Below are 23,116 nucleotides of genomic sequence, written 5' to 3'. Positions count from 1 at the left end.
ATGCAGATTGCTATCAAGACTTAAACACAACCCTTAAATTACTTTAGCCACAGAATGTTTCTGACAGTAGCTTATCAAGACACATCCAATGCTGTAAAACCCGATGCCTCTCCTAAGCCGACTCTAGTGGAACAGCAACTACAATGCCACGTAATCATAGAGTAACAAGGCTAGAAGTTACCACCTCAAGGATAAACACAACCTCTTCATCTCACAATTGAAAAAATGAAGTTCAAAGAGATTGACTCCTTCATGATTACCCAGCTAAGGGCTAAGACCCCCATTAACGTCTCTTGATTCTGTAGCTTAGTTCTGTTTCCTCATCAGCACAAGAAAACTAAAGTTGGTTTCTTTTTAAATCCCCTATAATATCTTTATGAGACTAAATTTTGTTTTTCATTATGTAAATATTTTCTAATTATATTACAAGACAAACTCAGTGCAAAAATGTAAAACATGAAAAGAAATAAAGTTCCAATAATCCTAACACTATATATCACTTTTTTAAGCTTTGAGAAAAAATAAATTTTAATAAGTTTAATATACTGTAAATCAATATACAGGGGAATATGTTACTAGATAAATTTCTTGTTCTAAAGGTTCCAAATCCCACACAGTATTTATCTACTTTCAAATCAAAACAGGACTTCAGGTTCTAACCATGGTCATGAAACCAGATGTTAAAATCTATTTCTAATATTAATGAAGAAAATATAAATAGAACATTCATGTTTATGGCCATACCAACCCGAATGTGCCCAATCTCATCTGATCTCAGAAGCAAAGCAGGGTCAGGAGTGGTAGGCTTTAAAAAAAAAATAAAAATTCATTCTTCAGAGAAGCATTAACTGAATGGGGTAGCAGGAGTGCAGATGACACAGTGGTGGCAGCAAGAGTGGAGGAATCCAGAGCAATCACTGCCTCCACACTGGTACAACTGCTCACTCTTTTCTCTATGCTTTTACAATGGATGATCAATAGACCAAATAATTCAAGGAAGCTTTCTTCCTACCTAACAACAAAAATGGTGACATCACAGTAAATGAATTTTGGATAGCCAAGGGTCATTCAAATTTCAACAGATGCAGAATTACAAAATATAATCAAAGAAGGTTATCAATAACTGTATGAATTCCCAGAATGCTTTTTACCAATATGTTTAGAAAAAGACACACAGAGGGGAAAAAATATCCACAAAATATTCTGAATCTTTAAACAAGTATGACAACGGTTAAAATCAACATGGAGAAAGTACATCATAGAAACAAACTTGGCATCTAGCTTCAAAAATCTCACAATCTAGGAAAAAAGATGGTTAAATTAACAGTCCACTAAGTGTTACATGCTATATGGTGCGTATGCACAATGCCTATGGAGTTGCTCTGCTAGAATTCTTTAGAGCCAAATTTATGAGTCACATTTAGTTCAGGTTAGTGAGGCATGAAAGGACATAAGTTTCACTACTTATAATTTCATTTTTGACAAAAAATATATTTCTCCATGTTACATATTTCTGCATAATTAAAAATTCTAGTAAAAATTAAATATTCTTTAAAAGGAATTGCCACCACTGAGGATATTCTGCAAACTGTTCCAAAAGTTGAGTTCCAAATATATTTTGAACAACAAGGATTGAGTCCAGTAAAGTGAGGCACTGATTCTTATAAAGAGGAAAACATTCTATTTGGTTTTATTTTTTAGATAAAGCTTGGTAATTCAGTAGTGCTACCTTACAGGCATATGCTACCTAATGTAACCACTACATAATTCCTGTGTGTCAAAGGGCCCCCCCACCACACACACACACACACACACACACAAAATTAACTAGTTTTTCTTTTTAATCACAATTTTAAAAGGAAATAACCACAATGACATGGAACACACTGTGTATAATGTTTATACACATTATACACTCTGAGTTATTTTTATCTAATAATTTGTCTCTTAAAGAATTCTCATTAATTAGTCAGACACGCTTCTTACCCCTGCTCTTGAGGAAATCATGACTCTTTCCCCCCTCAATCGTTGATTTTTCTTTAAATGCCAAATGTTCATACTTACTATCATTAGTGTTATTGGCTTCATAGTTTCTGAGTATAAAGAACATTAACAAGTTTCTAATGCCCAAGAACACTCTAGTGCTCTTCTTAGGAACACCTGCCACATTTAAAATGTCAGTGCAGTTTTAATAGATGACACCATTTGCTTAAAAGCAACCCAAGTTATTTTCAAGACTGTTAAGTAAATGTCCATTGAACCCTGTAGTTTCTCTAAATGTGTTACTAGGATTCTGTAACCTATATACTTGAAGAGAATCTGGCACTGTGTTTAAAAACTTCCCCTAAATGCTGAAGTAAAAAATTATTGAGCAATAGGTGGCTTTTCCTTATTAAAAACAACAATTTTCACACTTTTTGCTCTATGCATCTCTACTGGTAAAAAATTAAAATTGTCAGCCGGGCGCGGAGGCTCACGCCTGTAATCCCAGTACTTTGGGAGGTCGAGGCGGGTGGATCACGAGGTCAGGAGTTCAAGACCAGTCTGGCCAATATGGTGAAACCCCATCTCTACTAAAAAAAAATACAAAAATTAGCCGGGGGTGGTGGCACCCACCTGTAGTCCCAGCCCAGGAGGGAGACTGAAGCAGGAGAATCGCTGGAACCCAGGAGGCGGAGGTTGCAGTGAGCCGAGATGGCGCCACTGCACTCCAGCCTGGGAAACAGAGTGAGACTTCGTCTCTAAAATAAATAAATAAATAAAATAAAAATAAAAATAAAAATTGTCAGGCATGTTCCCAATATAGGTATACTTACTTATAAACTATATGTTCTACTATACTTAAATGCATTACAAATATATGTTATAATGTATTTCAAAAAACCCAGACATTCTTAAAATGAGCAAAAAACCTCTAAATAGTATTTTCTTCTGTCTCCCAATGGATGATCTTGTGCATACCCTGGTATGCACATAATCCCCCCACGCTTTAGTTTCGTCTGTCTGTGGTAAAAATCACATAAAATTTACCTTTTTAACCATTTTAAAGTATATAATCCAGTGGCACTTAGTACATTCACAATGTTGTGCAACCATCACCATTATCCAGTTCCAAAACATTTTCATCACCCCAAAAGGAAATCCTATACACATTATGCAGTCAGTCCTCATTCTACCCTTCCCCGACCCCCTGGGTAACCATTCATCTGCTTTCAGTCTCTATAAATTTGCCTCTTCTGGATTATTTCATATAAATAGAAACATATATGACCTATTGTGTCTGGTTTCTTTCATTAGTACAATGGTTTCAAGATTCATTCATATTGTAGCTTCATTCCTTTTTACAGTTGAATACCATTCCATTGTATTGATATACCTTGTTTTGTGTATCCATTCATCAGCTGATGGACACTTGAACTGTTTCTACCTTTTGGCTATTGTGAATTGTGCTGCTGTGAACATGTGTGTACAAGTTCATGTTTAAACACCTATCTTTCATGATTTGGAGTATACATCTAAAAGTGGAATTGCTGAGCCAGGCGTGGTGGCTCATGCCTGTAATCCCAGCACTTTGGGAGGCCCAGGTGGGTGAATCATTTGAGGTCAGGCATTGGAGACCAGCCAAGCCAACATGTGAAACCCTGCCTCTACTGGAAAAAAAAAAAAAAAAAAAAATTAGCCAGGCGTGGTGACAAGCACCTGTAGTCTCAGCTACTTGGGAGGCTGAGGCAAGAGAATCACTTGAACCCAGAAGGCGGAGGTTGCAGTGAAACAAGATTGCACCACTGCACTCCAGCCTAGGTGACAGAGCAAAACTCCATCTCAAAAAATAAATAAATAAATGTGGAATTGCTAAATCATATGGTAATTCTATGTTTAACTTATTGAGGAACCACCAAACTGTTATCCACAGTGGCTGCACCATTTTACCCTGCAACCAGCAATGTATTAGTGTTTCCATATCTCATTTTATAAACAATTAATTGACCAAGAGTACAATTTTACCCAAAAAGCTAAATGGTCTATAATGGGCATGTTTTGGCAGCCTACCAACCTGCCCACATACCTTTTTGCTGGAAGATATACCCTTGCTCTAGAAGAGTAGATCAATGCAGCCTTTTTTTTTTTTTTTTTTGTCCAATAATCCCACCCCTGACAATTGATAATTCAGCCAGGGACGGACTGACGAAGGAAGCCAATCTATTGGATAGTCAAGAACCAGGTTCTCTTTAGAGACTGTGATGAGGCTCTGGGAATAAAATGTCATATAAAGTTGGGATCATGACAAGCACAGTAGGAAGCCAATGCCATCTGCAAAATGAAATTTCAGGGGAAAGGAAGAAAGTGTGCAAAAAACATTAATAAAATAAGAAAAACTAGCCTGTACTGTACAAAGACAAGCAGTGGTGAGAGAGTATATATAATCTTGAATACTGACAGGTTATAATTTCATGAGGTCTGCCTCGAATTTGTTTTCTGATCATGAGTATTCACAAGATTGTTTGCTATCATTTATTTAAAATAAACCCCTTTGTTGTTTGAGATACTCCGAGTGAACTTCTGATTCCTGCAACAAGCTGCAAACAAGTTCTGATTACCTTAACTTTATTGTCCTTGTTAGTTTTAAATAGCTTAAAGAAGTTATTTACTAGTCACTGAATTTAAGTAACTTGTATAGGAAATTTTAGAACAATCTGTCAGTGTTTTTTAATCACATTATTATAGCCTTCAAAAAACGGTCTTTTTCCCCTGAAGACTCAAAGATTCTTATGGGAACAGACCTTAAAAGATGACCTTTTCAATTTATCCCTAGGTTCTGCTTTTCTAAATATATGCCACAGAATTCTTGAGTTTTCTCTCTTAAAATAGAAAGCTAAATGCAACTATATTATAGCTAACAGAATAAAAATTTCACAATCATCTAGAAGAAAACCCCTGACAACCAGTCAGATCAAGATTCCCTTGATATTTCCCTACTCCAGAATTTTAGATTACCTATTCTATGAAACAATCCACTGTAAAATCTAAAATGTTTACCTCTTATTCTAGTATTACAAATACATAAAAGTTTCATATAACAGAGACAAGTTAGTATAACTTCTAGTTAAAAACTAATACTGTAACAAACAACATACCTCAAATATAGCCCAAACTACATGTATGTTAAACTATATGTAGGCTATAATTTCATAGTAACTCCAAAGACACAGCACATGTCATTTTAAATTAATTGTAGCATCTACTCAAAATTATGAGTTTTTACCAAGAAAGTTGAGTACTATCCTCTACTGAAAATCTTTAATAGAACAGACACACATAAAAAGGCAAGGACACATATTTTCTTTCAAGTCCTTCAATTCAGTAAAGACAACCACAATCAAATTCTTAACCACTCTGTAGGCTTCTAATGCCTACTGGCAAAACTCTAGATTGTAAAATTGTATTTACAATCATATAAAACATTCTGATAATACCAAACATAAATTTATTTTATAACACAATGACTTCTCTTTGGGAGTCTGGTATTATTAAAAACTGAACCTACATTTCTTATATGACCATGTAAAAACATGATTTTGCCACTAGGTAACAAACTCGGACAACTCATCTGTAAACATGAGACTCCTCTTATATGTCTCCACATAGCTGAGTTAAATTAACCATATGAATGATGATATCGCATATTTATCTTTTCTTTCGAAAATTTAAATGTTAAAAAAATCACTAACACTATATAAAATTCAGAATCTTGAAAGTCAAATAATGGTATTTAAATTTTTCTACTATGAAAAGCATGCTAAATTTTTCTCTGACATTTTCAAAGCAGTATAATGCTTGAAATTTCACCACCGATACATCAACCAACCAGACAGACATGATTCTCTCAAAGAGCTTATGGTCTCTTGTACACATTTACAGGCAATTATAACTACAACATAGCACACAAGGAGCAACTAATAATCAGTCCTGAAGATAAGAAAGATTTATCAGAGAATATGATGTCTAAATTCAGAAAGGCTTTGTAGAAGTAGCACAATAACCAAGAAAACAGGGAAAAGGTAGAGCAGGCAGTTAGGCATATGAGGAGGGCCTAGAATGAGAGAACATAATTAAGGAACTAAGGAAATCAAGATTCAATTGGAATAGAATGTAGAGTGAGAGGCAGACAGTAAAAGACATGTTTAAAAATCATGCAATGATTCATTTTAAAGAGTCGATTTTATTCTAAGACATTTACTCCAGCTACAGTATAAGAGTTCATTGGCAAAGTAAACTAGCACCACAGAAAGCAAATAAGGAAGTATGTTAAGTAATCCAGAAAAGAGATGACAGTGGCCTACATTAGAAAGAAAGAAAGAATGAAAGAATGGAAGGAAGAAAGGAAGGAAACTGAGCTAAATCAGTAAGAACAGTAGGAGAGGAAGGTGTAGTAAACAAGTAGTTGAAGAATACTTTGCTTTTTCTGGATTGGGCAAGTAAAAGACTCCACCAAATTAAGGAAAAAACATGAATATTCAATGTGAGTATGAAAGAAGCAGTAAGTTCAGTTTCAGACATGTTCCATTGGGTATACTATGGGACATGGAAATGCAGCTATCTACTAAATGGTCTGATACTCAAGAATAATTTAAGCTGGTGATAGGCATTTCAAAATTCATCAGTATATAGATAGTAATTTAAGCCACAGCAGTGAGTGGGAACACCCAGAGAGAGGATGCAAAGGAAGAACAAAGCCAGTAACTAAAGCCTAAGCAGTGCCAAAAATAAGGGCAAGAACACAGAAAGAAGTGAGTCCAAAACCATGTATATAATACACTAATTATAACTACAGAAATCAAAATAAAGTTTTTTTGTAGAAACAAAAGCTTAGCATCATACTGCCAGCGAAAAATAATTGGAAGGCAGTTGTAGAGTTCCTCAAATCTAGCCCAATCACCTTGATTTGGTAAATAATTTAAAAATAAAGTTTAACAATATAGTGAGATTCTAGATCTAAATAATATAAGCATCTTGAAAATAAAAACATTATCTAGTTATAATTAGTGTCTCAAAAAAACACTACTGGCCAGGCACAGTGGCTCGTAACTGTAATCCCAAGACTTTGGGAGGATCACTTGACACCCAAAGCTCGTGACCAGCCTGGGCAACACAGAAGGAGCCTGTCTCTACAAAAAAATTAAATAAAATTAGAAGGCTGAGGCGGGAGGATCACTTGAGCCCGGGAGGATCACTTGAGCCCAGGAGTTCAAGGCTGCAGTGAGCCATGATTGTGTCACTGCACTTGAGCCTGGGTGACAGAGTGAGACCCTCCCTTTAAAAAAAAAATCCAGTGAAGAAAGAGTTTGGGAAAAAATTTAATAAAAATTTAAATTTAAATTTAAGTTAAAAAAAAAAAAAAAAAAAAAGTCCAGGCATGGTGCTTCACACCTGCAATCCCAGCACTTTGGGAGGAAAAGGTGGGCAGATGGCTTGAGCCCAGGAGTTTGAGACCAGCCTGGGCAACATGACAAAACCCCATCTCTACAAGAAAATATAAAAATTAGCCACATGTGGTGGTACGCACCTGTAGTCCCAGCTACTTGGGAAGCCAAGGCAGGAGGATTTCCTGTGCCCAGGAAATCGAGGCTGCGGTAAGGCATGATCACACCAGTATACTCCAGCCTGGGGAACAGAGCAAGACCCTGTCTCGAAAAAATATAAATAACGATAAAATAAAAGAAAAAAGAATATACTTCCAGTTTTTATTGTAATCTTATCTGACATCTTACACTTTTTCAATCTCACATCTCACATGTTAAGACAGTAACATGATCCTTCCCTCCAACTAAAAGTTTAAGCATAATCGTAATTATGTTTTGAGAACCTTTAGTTAAAATATATGAATGCGTTAATAACTGAAGGGTCGGGTGTGCTGGCTTATGCCTGTAATCCCAACACTTTGGGAGGCCAAGGAAAGAGGCCAGGAGTTCAAAACTAGCCTGGGCAACATAGTGAGGCCTTGTCTCCACAAAAAAAAAAAAAAAAAAAAATTAGCCAGGTGTGGTGGCACACACCTGTAGTCCCAGCTACTCAGGCAGCTGAGGTGGGAGGATTGCTTGAGCTGGAAGGGCTGAGGCTGCAGTGAGCCTAGACTGTGCCACTGCACTACAACCTGGGTGACAGAGTGAGAACCTGTCTCAAAAGAAACAAAACAAACAAAATAAACTAAAAGGAATGATAATGTAAAACAAGTGAAAAATAGCAAAAAAAAAAAACCCTAATCAAATTTTTCCAACACAAATGGTAAAAATTAAAGTACAAGGAAAAATAGATTTCTCCAAAATACTTTACATTTAAATTTATTTAAAAAGAAAACCATCTACTAGAAACTGGATTGCAAAAGAACATATTCACCATGGCTTTATTAAAATATTATACAGCAAATCTGGTACAACAAAAATCCTTGAAATATCTATGAAAAATAGCTAACAAATACGTAATTTCTTAGACTCTTAGAATTACCATTTGAAACCTAGTAAAAAAGTTTCATATCTTTTTGTATGTCACCTTCTCTCTTTTACCCATCCTCAAGAACTTTATCTCACCAGTAACCTAATTTTTATTTCTGTTCCAACCTCAGCAATACCTAATCATAACTAAAACAAGTAGGTAGAAGTTACCGTCATTCTTCAATTAAAATTCCTACTGTTACAATTTCTGACTTCAACTTCTTTAAAAAAAGAAGTTGCTGAAACTATTTTTTAAGGTATAAGTAAAAGCTCGCCCACAGTAATCCCCGGATAATCAAACTGCAGGCTTGGGTTTGAGTATTATAGGAAGAAAACATACCCAGTGCATACTAAAATTACATCAGAGACATCCACTTACAGTCATAACAGAGTAACTGACACAGAATGGCCATCCTGCCATCCACAACTACAAAACTGGAGAAAATATACAAATAATAACTATTTCCAAACATTAGACAACAGACAGCATGTAACTGTGATCTGTGAGAGAAGGCAAACAGATGAAATATGCCCTATTATCACCCTCTCTTTCTACTTAGAAGTACTGTCAGTACTATAGAACAGGGAGGTGTGTTGCTGAGCAGAGAGACAGAAAACAGTTTGGGGAAGCTGAAGCGGCTAGAATTTGTGGGACGGAGTATCAAAAAGGAAGAAGCAACACAGAAAGACAAACAATGCTATCTGCATAGAGGTCCTCTTGAGTCTGGCTGAATATAATGCTGCACACACATAAGATGAGACTCCACAAACCAAGCAAAGAACAACTACCAAGGAGCTATATAAAGAACAACTAACAGTGTCCTCATAAGGCTAGAAACATTCATGATTCTATCAACCATAGTAAATTACCTCTTTAAACAAGATATCACTAAGACCATACTATAGAAGGCTAACCGAGATCTAGAGAACAGGCTACTCTGTACTTCCCCTAACAAAGGTAAGCATAAGCCTTAACAGGACCAAGTTTATCCCCAAATTAACTGCCTGTCAGAACAAATGTCAACATTTTTTAAGGAAAGAAAACAAAATCCTGACCCTCAGCAACATATACACAATGTCTATAATCCAATTCCCAAGATTAGTAGACATGTGAAAATTCAATCACAGCACACCACAGAAAATCTTGCCTGAGAGGGTCCTGCACAAATTATTAGTCTCTGGCCACATTCAGATTTTCCCTATGTTAAAATCAGAGAATAAAGAGACAAACAAAAGCAGCTTTCCACAGTAAAAGAAATAAAAGTTAAACAAACAAAAAGATTCCACTGAAAAGTAAGACCAAAAAAAAAAGAGAGAAGTAGATCACAACACAGATCTTCCCATTTATTACTATACATTACAATATCTGATAACATGAAACAACAGAAAAAATAGCATATATGGCATACTCTTCTTACTAATATGTAAAAATACAACATTCCTAAGCCTACTTGTGAAATAATAAAAAGTAAATATATTGGTCTCTACTCCCAATTCTGGGCATAGAGCTCCTAAAACTCTTGTAAATAGGGATGCTAGAAAAATCTTTGTTCCTAATAGTTGGTCTTTGATCCCAGTTCCTGACACAGAGCTCCTATGACCTCTACAATTTCCTGAGTGACAGGAGTGCCTGACACAGAGTTCCTGAATCCCTTAGAATTTCCTGGATGATAGGAGACCCTTTTGTTCTAATAAAGTCACTCTGGGTGGAGTCCTGGGTGGAGGATGGTCATTACAAAGAGCAAGCCATCATTACAACTTACAAGCCCCAACCCTTGTGTGCTCTGGGGAGGTTAGAAGAGCTGGAGATTGAGTTAATAATCATGCATGCCTGAGAAATGAAGCTCCATTTTGAAAAACCCCTAAAAGACAAAGTTTAGAGAGCTACTAGAATGGTGAACACATCTACGAGCTATGAGGGTTGCTGACCCAAACTCCACAGGAAAAAAAGCTTCTGTGCCTGGGACCCTTCCAGACCTTGCCGTACATATCTCTTCATCTGACTCTTCATTTGGATCCTTCGAAATATCCTTTGTAATTAATCAGCCGTAATAAGTAAATTGTTTTCCTGAGGTCTGTGAGCCACTCTAGCAAATTATCAAATCTGAGGAGGGGGTGGTGGGACCCTCCAATTTGTAGCCAAGTCAGACCGAAACTGTGGGTAACCTGAGGACCTACCATTTGTGATTGGCTTCTGAAGTGGGAGGCAGTCTTGTAGGATGGAGAGCTTAACCTGTGGGGTCTGCACTAACTCCAGTTAGTGTCAGAATATTGAATGGAATCATAGGACATTCAACTGAGTCAGAGAATTGGTCAGTGGGAAAAACCACCACAAATCTGGTCACAGAAGTGTTGAGTGTGAGTAGAGAGAAAAACAGTTGAGGTTTCCTATAGATCTGGTGTCAGAAGTGAAGTACTGAGACAGAGTGAGTATAGAAGGAAAAAAGTTGGGTTTTCTGTACACTTCCATAAAAAATTACCAAAATTAAGTTTCTGCAACTAAAAGCTAAGCTTCAATTAGTGTCAAAATTGTAGATAAGTAATTGTTTTAGATGGGGTTTATTGCTAAGTGAGTCTTTCTTACCATATATGAGGAAATAATTATTGTTTCTCTGTTCAGAATTTAGATCTGGTAACTTACATGAAACACAGCCCCTAAACCGGAAAGCATACAAACAAGAAAACACAATCAAACATCCCACACACTAACACATATTCATTCAAAGATAAACTCCTCAATGTATCAATCACTAAAGAATCATGAGACATAATTCTGACAAGTGTTATTCTGATATCCAATTTCAGAGAAAACTAAAAGCAGTCAATTAGAAGGAAAGTCTTAGTTACTAAAGGAAGGTGACTCATGAAAGCCAACAAAAATGAAGAAAACAATAAAAAAGTCACAGAACTTAGAACACAGAAAAGAAACAGATTATAAGAACATAAAAAACCAAGTAGCCCAAAATCATTTACCACAGGAAAAAAACAGACCTATTCTGGCAATGATGCCAGAAAAGTATTACTTCATAACCTCTGTCAAAAAGATGAACCTAAATCAAAAAGAAAAGGTTAAGCCAGGCATGGTGGCTCACACCTGTAATCCCAGCACTTTGGGAGGCTGAGGGGGGCGGATCACTTGAGGTCAGGAGTTCGAGACCAGCCTGGTCAACATGGTGAAACTCTGTCTCTACTAAAAAAAAAAAAATACAAAAACTAGCCGGGTGTGGTGGCACGTCTGTAATCCCAGCTACTCAGGAGGCTGAGGCAGGAGAATCACTTGAACCTGGGAGGCAGAGGTTGCAGTGAGCTGAGATGGCACCACTGCACTCCAGCCTGGGTGACAGAGGGAGACCCTGTCTCAAAAAAAAAAAAGAAAAAAAAGAAAAGGTTAAATTATACTTGGGTACAAATATACTTGGATTACAGCAGAGAATCACTTTTAGATACCATCTACAGTAGTTGAAACAAAACAAGTTGGTATTCAAAGGAAAAAGCGAAAAATTCACGTAATGTTTTGGTTAGTCAACAGCTTACTCTACTTACAAGCAAAAATTACATATTTTAGAGCAGCAGTCCCCAACCTTTTTGGCACTGGGAACTGGTTTCATGAAGGACAATTTTTTCCACAGACTGGGTGATGGGGTTGTTTCAGGATGATTCAAGCACATTACATTTACTGTGCACTTTATTTCTATTATTCTTATTATTCCATTGTAATATCTAATGAAATAATTATACAACTCACCATAATGTAGAATCAGTGGGAGCCCTAAGCTTGTTTTCCTGCAACTAGACGATCTCATCTGGGGGTGACAGGAGACAGTGACAGATCATCAGGCATTAGATTCTCATAAGGAGCGTGCAACCTAGATCCCTCACATGCATGGTTCACAATAGAGTTCGTGCTCCTATGAGAATCTAATTTCACTGTTGATCTGACAGGAGGTGCACCTCAGGGAGGAGCAGCTGTAAATACAGATGCAGCTTTGCTTGCTTGTCCGCTGTTCACCTCCTGGTGTGCAGCCCAGTTCCTAACAGGCCATGGACTGGTTGGGGACCCCTGTTTTAGAAAGCTACCTCTCTCTTCCCATTAATCTTTGTGCCAGACCAGAGGGGTAAATCCGGCTATTATTCTACAGCCTTTTCTGGTGAGTTGACAAGGTACACCAAGCATGAGTTTTCCTTAGTAATCTTTGACTTTAATACACCTACCGCATTCTAAAATACCCCAGAGTATTCTTTTCAAATTATTCAAATCCTCTATTTGAAATCAAGCTACAGCCATAGTTTTATTTTACCAGTTTATTCTTCACAAATAAGACGTTCTTTAAAATAATGAACATGAAAGTATTTCATTCAATAAATAAAGCAAAGTACTTACCTATAATGCTGATTCTGTAACAAATAAAAATCAGATAATCATGACTACAATTACAGAACTTAACCTCAGGGTAAAGAATTCCTGACAACTGAGTCCCCAAGATCTGCTCCATGAGGGTTCTCAACATAGAAACCCAAAAGTCCATGAAGTAAGTCCTCACTGGATGAGATAACCAAGTACAGTTCAAACTAGTAATTAAAAGATAGAAGTTTGATCCTATTTAGTAATTCATTATATTACTTAAAATTAATAATCTAAAATTCTTAATTACGAGTTAGGAAATGGGGACTGTATAACGGTGCCTATCCTGTCTACTTTCAAACTGTCATGATAGTCAAATGAGAAACTAATGAAATTGCTTTGTAAATTACGAAGCACAATACAGATGTAAAATTATCTTATTCAGGGCAGGATGACTCCTCTAGTGATTTTTAAGCAAGATCCTGGAGTTTTTCTGGCCCCTTGAAAGAAATTACTTTGACCGACAGTAAAAGTAGACTCTCAATAAGTAAATCTCCAAGAACTGATTAAGATTTTCTCTATGCAGCTTCCAAAATTGATGAAAATATCAAATGTTTGTTTAATCAACTATGAAATAAGCATGGTGCAATAGGACATATTATAATTATTTACTATCATTAACGTTTTCCAAAAACCAAGTTTAACACAATTCTTAGAAACTCTTAAACGTGACTTGAAAATAATATTCTCACCTGCAGAGTACCTGAGCAACACTCTTAGATGAGCAATAACTATCTTACAGGTTCATTATCTAGAAACTTAAGAACTGATATAAATGTTAGCAATCTGTTATCAATGAGTTAATCTTTGTAAGATCTCAAGAATCTAGAATCCCTAAATTTGACTTTTCACCCCCTTATCTGTTCATGAAATGTTATAATACCGAAGATCCTCAAATGAAGATACCCAAGGTCTTTTAAACACAAATTTATTTAAGTAATGTTGCACAATGATAATTCAGAGGCAGCTGACCAAAGCACATTTTCATTTAGAAGTTTATTTTCCAGTGATTACGTTTTGAATTGGAAGAAAAGCTCTGAACATTAAAACCTAAGACCTAAAATCTTCCACACTTGTGCTTCCTAGAGCCAGACCTTCAAAATTTAGAGATCTGTTTCAGTGCTCCTGATTCAAAAATTAGCAAGAGCTCAATTCCGAAACAGAAAAGGCAATCACAGTTAAGTAAATAATCTCATTCAGTGAGGCTATTTAAGCCTAAAAAGAAATCATTAGGTACTGTATTATCTAACACTTTAACAGATTCTATCAACCCTGAAGATCAAAGAGCCTTCAGATAAAGAATATTTATTTTGATCCTCCACCCCTAATCTTTCAGAAGGCATGTCTAATAAAATAATCCACAGATGGAATCTTGCCAGAGAAAAAGATATTCTCTGGTCCCTTTCTCACAGTGGGGTTCTCCATTTGGAAAAATAAATATATAAAAGCACACTGTGGATTTATGCGCTAGAGAAGAGGGACGGCATCTAGAGAGGCATCAAGCTAGTACCCAGAACATCCACAGATTTGTTTCCCTGGTCTAATGCCTAATTTACTATAAATCACATCTAAGACTAGGATTCTACACAATACTTTCGCAAACATTTACAAGTGATCAGATGACCTTATATGGGATATCTTTGCACACAAGACAGATAAACTATAAGCTGAACACTAGGATAGAAGGCTGTTGATCACTGTTAGGTTAGAGGAAAAGTTTCAACTAGAATAACACAGAGTTATGTCCTCCTGGCTCTAGACAAAGAATTATGCCATGCTCAGTATCTTCTATTAACAACTTACTTTTAAAACTGGCTATCAAGAAGTATTCATTCCCTACTGGTAGACATATTCATATTTAGGCTGGGCAATGCTCAACCTCGGTTTCAAAAAGCAATTACCTGGAGAACGTTTCTAGCACAGGGAGAATAAGGAAGAGAAGTAACATTTGACAAGGTATGTACATATGTGTGTACAGGAGGAGAATAAACCATCTCCTTCAAGTGCCTTTTCTTAAAACCCAAGTGCTTTTTAACATCATTTTTCAAACTGCCAGAAATTTACTTGAGACTTGAAAGCACTAGACAGGTGTCATGATGCTACTTTTAGCAATGGCAACTTGGATTAAAAAGAGCCAACATTATATCCAACCATCTCTTGGCTCTAGACAATGAAGGTATGGGGGAGGAAAGAGACTACTGAAAGAGATTAGATCTGACATGATCAAACACCCTCTCCCAATTTTCCTTAAATTAGCTCTGAGATGCTAATCATGATACTCCATCTCATTTCTGATTTGCTTCCTTTGAAAAAAAAGAAAAAAGAGAAAAGTCTCAAAAGTGCGATCCTAGCCAGGTACAGTGGTTCATGCCTGTAATCCCAGCACTTTGGGAGGCCAAGGCGGGCAGATCGCTTGAGCCCAGGAGTTCAAGATCAGCCTGGACAACATGGCGAACCCCTGTCTCAACTAAAATTACAAAAAATTAGACAGGTGTGATGGCGTGCACCTGTAGTCCCAGCAGCAACTTGGGAGGCTGAGGTGGGAGGATAACCTAAGCCTGGGAGGTAGGTCAAAGCTGCGGTGAGCCATGACTGTGCCACTGCACTCCAGCCCGGGTGGCAGAGTGAGACTCTGTCTCCAAAACAAAAAACAAAGAAAAAAAAAAAGTGCTGTCCTTCAAAAGATCTGGAGCAAGGCAAAAAGGCAAGAATCAGTAATTTTTTCCCCAATGTCACCCAATGAGGCATTAATTTGAAAACACTGTTCTAACAAAGCAACTAGCATCCAAATTCCAAAGGAGTCTCTATATCTTAAGGAACGCATGAAAAATAAACATATAAAAGCACACTATATAAAATGTATAAAAGCACCAATTAAGCTGTATTGTTCTCATCCTCAAAGGGTTATGAATGTGGAATATCAATGTTATGACTGTATCTTTAGATAACTGTTTTATGTGAACATCATCCTTCAGAATTATTATCAGGCAATCTCTTACAAAAAGTAATACTGTAGTGAATTACTAGAAAAAAAATTTCCACAATCAATAACGAGTCAAGACTAAAACAATAAAAAGCAAAGAACAGAACTAACATATATCATTTTATAAAAATTCACATTTCTTTAGTTTTTGGCATTTTCCTAAGACATATGCTCTCCTTCCCTGCACTGCAGATAAACAGGTCTACTTTTAAAAGCTGATACTAGGCCAGGTGCAGTGGCTCATGCCTATACTCAATACTTTGGGAGGCTGAGGTGGGAGGATCAATCGAGCCCAGGAGATTAAGACGAGCCTGGGCACCATGGTGAAAACCTGCCTCTACAAAATACAAAAAAATATTAGCCAGGAGTGGTGGCATGTGCCTGTAGTCCCAGCTACTTGGGAGGCTGAGATGGGAGGATTGCTTGAGCCCAGGGAAGTCAAGGTTGCAGTGAGCCATGATTGCACCTGTGTACTCAAGCCTGGGCAACAGAGTGAGATGCTGTCTCAAAAAACGAAAAACAAAAACAAACAAACAAACAAAAAAACTGACAGTATATATGAACAGCAGAACTCAACTTATTTCTAATACAAAAAAAACTTCATTTATGAGTTGTTTTGCTATCTAAAACTGGACTTCAAATATTCCAAATACTCGAGACTCCTAACATTTTCACAAAATTGTAAAATGCTCAGATGACATGAACTATCAAATACAATATTAAGATAGTGTTTCAAAAGAAAGCAGAAGAAAACTTTTCAGAAGAGAGGCCTATGCTGAAAGACCACTGTATTACCATATACAAATCTACACTATCTACAATGCATGGCAAAAAAAATATTATGTCCCACAACCAGGATTTGATACTTTGATCTGACACATACCAGGGTCTGGCAATTGTCACAACAAAACCACTAGAAATGTTCCTCAAATCAAAGTATTTAGGTACAGTCTATATAATCTGATTGTGATGTTAATTCAAAAGCCTACCCTGTAGCAATAAAGGTAATTAACTTATTACATAAGTCTGTCTTTTATTGTTGCTAATCATGATATTTATGATGAGCACTGTGTGTTCTAGTTCCTTTCAGGATTATCTAGACATAGTAAGCTCCAAATCTTTTGTGTTATGGCCCTGAATACTTTATAGGAAATCTAAGCAAGTAATATTGTGAAAAATTTGGATACAGAATTCTTTATTTACAACAGTGACTTAGCAAAGGTTGAGAGCTGATAATATTTTAAGATACAGTCTTCCTTTATATCTAGTATCAGGAAAAGCTATGTCAAATGTTTTATGTAAACTATCCAGTAGACTAACCCTTGCTAATATGCTAATTACAATATACTGTCATAGTGTTAATAGTAATATCCACTTCTCTAAGTCAAAGTCAAAGATGATGCATAAAGCACATTTTTTAATAAAAGATTTTAATTGGGAATTAAATGTAAGTAAGATAAAAGTAGATGTCAAGCCTGCCAGACTTCACATATCTGGATGATGTCTAAGCACTCATTAATTGTCCTGTGCTATCTAGAACTATAAATCAAAGCATACTGTGGTAACTCAATGTGTTTCCATTGTATAAATTAACTAAAAATGATATAAAACATATTAAAAAAACAAAAACACTACCAACCATGTCTTTTCTAATTGAGACATGAAATATCAGAACTGGAAAGACCATGTTGTCATAGAACACACGTGGAAAGTTGAGTTTAAGTCTTTTTTTGGAGTTTTTCTAAGAGTTGAGAAAATCATATTGAACCTAAAATTTTAGTGAAAACATTAATTTTGGCTGTAATAAAAACACTATGAATAGATACTGAAAAACTTGGGGAATAATAAACAAAGCAGAATTCATGGTTACCATATTTACACATACTCTTTGTTGTGTTTCAGTGCCACATGATCTGATTCAAAGTAATAAACATCAGGATCATCATCTTCCTCTTCTGTAATGTGCTGACTGGCACTCTCTTTGGCAGATGGCAAATGTCCAATATTGAGTCTTGCCTCTGAGGGTGGTTTACTTACTCCTTCACTTCCATTATTTTGAGAGTCACAACATATCCCTTTTTCATTTTGAGAAATTTCACCAGGATTTGTAGGAGATTGACTTACATTATCACTAACAGTTGCATTTGTTTCATTAGGACTAAGATTATTCTCCTCAAATTGTCCATTTTCTCTGTAAGGAGAACTGTTTTTAGTGGGACTACCTCTGGTAGGGGCTGCCCTTCGTGGTGAGGTTCTCAGAGTATAACGATGTTCTTGAGGTTCTGATAAAGACATCATTTGAGCTGAAACACAGTCTAGAACAGGAGATGGTTCAGGTTCTCCAGAGGCTGGCATACTCTCAAGACTTGTGTCCAGGTCGTTATTGGTGTTTTCTTTACACTGCTCTTTTGAGGCACTGCTATCTCCCACCACATCTACTTCCTCCTCAGAATCCCTTAAAGATGACTGAGTTTCAGAAAAGGGCCCTGTAGCTGGCTCAGTAGTCAGCTGATTAACATGTTCCACAGGCAAGCAGGCAGTTACTATTTTGTGGTCCTCCAACTTGACCTGCACTTGTGAATTTGTGCAAGGCACGTTATGGTCTATATAACTGTCCTCCTTCCTACTATCAAGGAACATTGAAGTTTGGGTATCCGTATCCCCATTTTCAGCTACTGATTTTTCCTGTAACACATAGGAACCAATGCTATTTTGTTTAGTGTTCCCATCAGGCTGACAGTCATCACAGTTTATAACAGCTGAATCACTGTCATCAACACCATTGACAGCCAAATAGCCTGTGATTTCTTCAACTACTGCAGAATTAAGTGGCCCTTCCTCACTGACATTCACCTTTTTAATTTCCCTTTTCTCACAATCATCCAGTATAAGACATCGACAAGCTCGTTTAGTCCCTTGAAAATCTGCATCATTGTCCACTACTGTACTCCTCTGTTCTACTGACTCCTTGTCTGATTTTATAGGAGAATCTTCTTCTGAACTGTTTGGTGCTTCAGATCTAAGACAACGCTTAATTCTTTTTAAAACTGGTGAAACAGGTTCTGTTTGCCTTCTCTCACAATTTTCTATAGCCTGCCTTTCTATGTTATCCTTTTCTGAAGAAGAAAGTCCTCTTTTCCTAGGGCTTACCCATGATTCTCGGGTACTCTGCTGTTTTAAATCAGTGGTTCTCCCATTATTATTTCCTTTCTGAATTGGCACAGGCTCTGGTCTCTTCTTTGGTGATCTTGATCGTACTTGAGAATTAGAAGAGATTTCTTCAGGATGCGCAATGCTACGATTCCTTAAAGTTCTACCACAAAAAGATTCATCCAAGCCGTTTAACCCCACTGTTGATCTTGTAACACGAGTAGATCGGGAAGCAGCCATACTATGGCAAGTCCCTACAATACGGTCATCATGATCCACTCATTGGGAAACCTTCAAAAATGTAAACAAAATAATGAGAAAAAGGTAATAGTTAATATACCTAGAACGAAAGTATAAAGCTATAACTTTTTAATCCAAGTATACTTGGACATTATAGTCTATAACTATCTATATAACTGCCAATATTAAATTATGTGATAAAAATTCTTTAACGTTTCCAATAATGATATAAATTATAGCTAACAAGCATACAGTACTTAATATGTTCCATGAGTCTTTCTATATGCCTTACATACATTAACTCACTTAAGTCTCACAACAACTCAGATAGGTGCTACTATCATCCCTACTTCACGAATGAGATTAAAGCACACTCTGAATATTCTATCCAAGGTCACAACTCTAGTAAGTAGCAAGGCAGGGCTCTAGAGACCATAACTGCCTCACTGTGTATCTGCCTCTCAGGCATAAAACACCCAGAAGAGATCTATCCTAAAGATGTGATTTCATTTTGGTCATTAAAATAATAATCTTCGGCCGGGCGCAGTGGCTCACACCTGTAATCTTAGCACTTTGGGAGGCTGAGGCGGGAGGATCATGAGGTCAGGAGTTCAAGACCAGCCTGACCAACATGGTGAAACGTTGTCTCTACTAAAAATACAAAAATTAGCCAGGTGTGGTGGCACAAGCCTGTAATCCCAGATACTCAGGAGGCTGAGGCAGGAAAATTACTTGAACCAGGGAGGCAGAGGTTGCAGTGAGCCGAGATCATGCCACTGCACTCCAGCTTGGGCGACAGAGTGAGACTCTGTCTCAAAAAAATCAATCAATCAATAAATAAAATAATAATCTTGAACTTATATAGCAGCTATCTTTCAAAAAACTATTCCAATCATTTCTCCTGTTCTTTCAAAATGTTTCTGGTATACAGAAAGGCAGGCTCTTTTCTTTTTAATTTACTTTTGCTAAAATGAGTTTCAGATCAAATCCCTTAATAACTAATAATCTGGCATCCAAAAATTTTTTATTGCAGTATAATTTTTCATAACTAAATAGACAAAAATCACAATGCTAGCTTGCATTGGCTAAGAACAAAACAAAGCAAACCCAAGACTTCCTAGTCTCTAGAAATAAAGCCATAAATTAGCAAGTGAAAGGGAGTGTTCCAAAGACCAGAAAAGAAAATGGGGAAGAAGCCTCTGAAGCAAATACTTACATTTAAGAAATCAAGACTACTCCTATAATCCCAGCCTTTCCTTCTTTGAACTCCTGTGTATAGCATATGCCAGTGCCAGTGTTAATGTGTGGTTTGGGAGATGAACAGGTATTCTGGTGTGGATGCTTGAGGTTTATATGACAGAAATGTAAGGGATATAGAAAAATGCCTTGATTGATCCATTTGGGTAAACTAGTGATTTGGTGATATTTTCCAGAGGCTCTCCCATCAAGCAGAATAAAGGAGCTGTTAATATTTGAAGTCTCTATTCCCCCACTCCTCTTCTGTTTAGTTTTCACAAGGTACCCTGTCATTTTATTTCCTAACTTTGAATGAGATGCAGGATGATTAGTTAGAGAAAGAGGCCAGTGGTGGCAATAGTGCAAAGTTTCACAGTCCCTTCCTCCTGCCTTTGGTCATCAACAGTCTCCCTTCTCATGTAAACCTCCAAATGCCATTCTGACTCCTACCCCTAAAAATCAAACACAATTTCTCCTTGCTTCAACTAGAACTATCTAACAGTGGAAAGTTTGGAAGAATTATAGAAGACACAGCAACATGCTACCACATATAAAAAAGAAACACTACAGGAAATAATCTCCCTGTTCCTGCCCGCTGACAAGTGAATTAAGTGAGAAAGTACCCTGTAAAATATTTAAGTTGGCTGAGTTTAGTGTTGTCTCAAAGTATGGCATACTTTTAAATTTTTAATTAACAATTTTTTAAAATCTTATAAGAATCACAAAACTAGCCCTGGAATTAAAGCATGGTTATTTGTTCTACAGAATTTCATAGCAACCAAGTGAACAATAAGTACAAGACACTAATCAGAACTTAGAAACACATTTCTTACAGTAGTAAACTTTCATTGTTTGGGGGATTCATTAAAAGAACAGCTGACATTTAATTCTCGTTTGCTAATATATTATCATGAAGATTACAATCTGTTTCTTTCATGGGTAACAAACACTGAGTGTCCCATAATTTTCCACTTTTAATTGTAAAACATTTAAGTTAAACTTCAAATGATGTTTTAAAAGAACACAAACTGGCCAGGGGCAATGGCTCATGCCTGTAATCCCGGTACTTTGGGAGGCCAAGGCAGACGGATTACTTGAGGTCAGGAGTTCGTGACCAGCCTGGCCAACATGGTGAAACCCCGTCTCTACTAAAAATACAAAAACTAGTAGGGCATGGTGGCACATGCCTGTAATCCCAGCTACTTGGGAGGCTGAGGCAGGAGAATCGCTTGAACCCAGGAGGCAAAGGTTGCAGTGAGCCGAGATCGCGCCACTGCACTCTAGCCTGGGCAACAGAGCGAGACTCTGTCTCAAAAAAAAATAAAAAGAAAAGAACATAAACTGAAATGCATGAAAAGCAACTTATTTGTTTCATGTATCCAAATCTGGCACTCTAAAGGGTTAAGATTACTTATTTTTAAATATTAAATATGTATGTAAATGCACAAAAAAAGCATAAGGCTAAGTTAAATTTAATAACTAAAATGCCTACAAAATCTAATACATATTATCTTTAATGTAAATTCAACTATACTCATAATTTATGGTTCAAAAATAATACTGACAATAGAAATACTTTATAAACACACAAAAGAATCTGTTAGTCTTTACTTTTTAAAATGCAATCCCAATTAAGGGCATACAAACCTCTTAAATTATTCCAATAATAAGACTTCCTTAACCTTTTCTTTCCACACCAATCTGAATGGGAGCAAAATTTGCCAGGCAGTACAAACTTCTCAAAGAGAGACTATTTTGGATGAAATGAACCTATTATTAGTAGTACTAAAAACCTTTTTTTTATACATATATTCTTTACTATAAAATATCACCTATAAGCTGATCATGGTGGCTCAGGCCTGTAATCCCAGGACTTTGGGAAACCGAGGTAGGTGGATCACTTGAGCCCAGGAATTCGAGACCAAACTGGGCAACATGGCGAAACCCTGTCTCTACTAAAAATACAAAAAATTTATCCAGGTGTAGTGACGCCTGCCTGTAGTCCCAGGTACTAGGGAGGCTGAGTGGGAGGATCACTTGAGCCTGGGAAGTCAAGGGTGTAGTGACTTCTGTACCCTAAAAATGCTTTTATTTCACTCAATAACTAGAACAAAACCCTAGTTCTAGGATTGTCAAATTCTGTGCTATTGGGCTGTATTGAAAGAGAACTTGTTTTATAACAAGGATCCTTGTGGTACCTCAGGCTCTTGCAACTCAATCACGGGCATCTCCTGGAAGCTTGTTAGAAATGCAGAATACGAGGCTCCGCCCCAGACCTACCAGCGAATTAGGCTCCTAGGTGATTCATGTATGTATTAGGGTTTGAGAAGCACTGCCTTAGGCTAGTGAACCCAGACAGAATTCTAATAAGATAATAGTCATCAAGTTTCAAACTAAATTAGAACTATTTATAAAATACCCTTTAATTTCTTACTGGATCCTAATAATAAAAAAAATGTATAAATAAGACCAAGGAAGCACCAAATGGAAGACTATAAAAAAATCTTACCTGAAATTAACGTGATGTGCACTTGAGGTAATAAACTGGTTAAAATTATTAAGATCAGAGTTAAACAAAATTTTGCTAATCTTCCCTCTGATCATTTTTTTCTGTTC

General features: G+C 36.7%; 1 protein-coding gene across 7 annotated transcripts in view; it reads right to left on the bottom strand.

Annotated features, from left to right (window-relative positions):
- Positions 1–23,116, bottom strand: part of ZZZ3 (zinc finger ZZ-type containing 3) — a 121,844-nt gene that overhangs the window by 49,780 nt on the left and 48,948 nt on the right. For 4 of the 7 annotated variants that reach the window (XM_003807787.7, XM_008959928.5, XM_034967954.3 and 1 more), the window contains one exon: positions 17,760–19,315. The exons of the other annotated variants lie outside the window; for them this stretch is intronic. In XM_003807787.7, coding sequence (XP_003807835.1) covers positions 17,760–19,264 — 1,505 coding nt within the window. In that variant the 5' untranslated portion in view covers positions 19,265–19,315. The remainder of the gene's footprint in view (positions 1–17,759; positions 19,316–23,116) is intronic. 7 annotated transcript variants of the gene reach the window in all.

The sequence above is a fragment of the Pan paniscus genome, chromosome 1 (genome assembly GCF_029289425.2).
Source record: "Pan paniscus chromosome 1, NHGRI_mPanPan1-v2.0_pri, whole genome shotgun sequence".
Lineage (NCBI taxonomy): Eukaryota > Metazoa > Chordata > Mammalia > Primates > Hominidae > Pan > Pan paniscus.
Note: the sequence above shows the minus strand (reverse complement) of the source record. Positions and strands in the feature narration are given on the sequence as shown.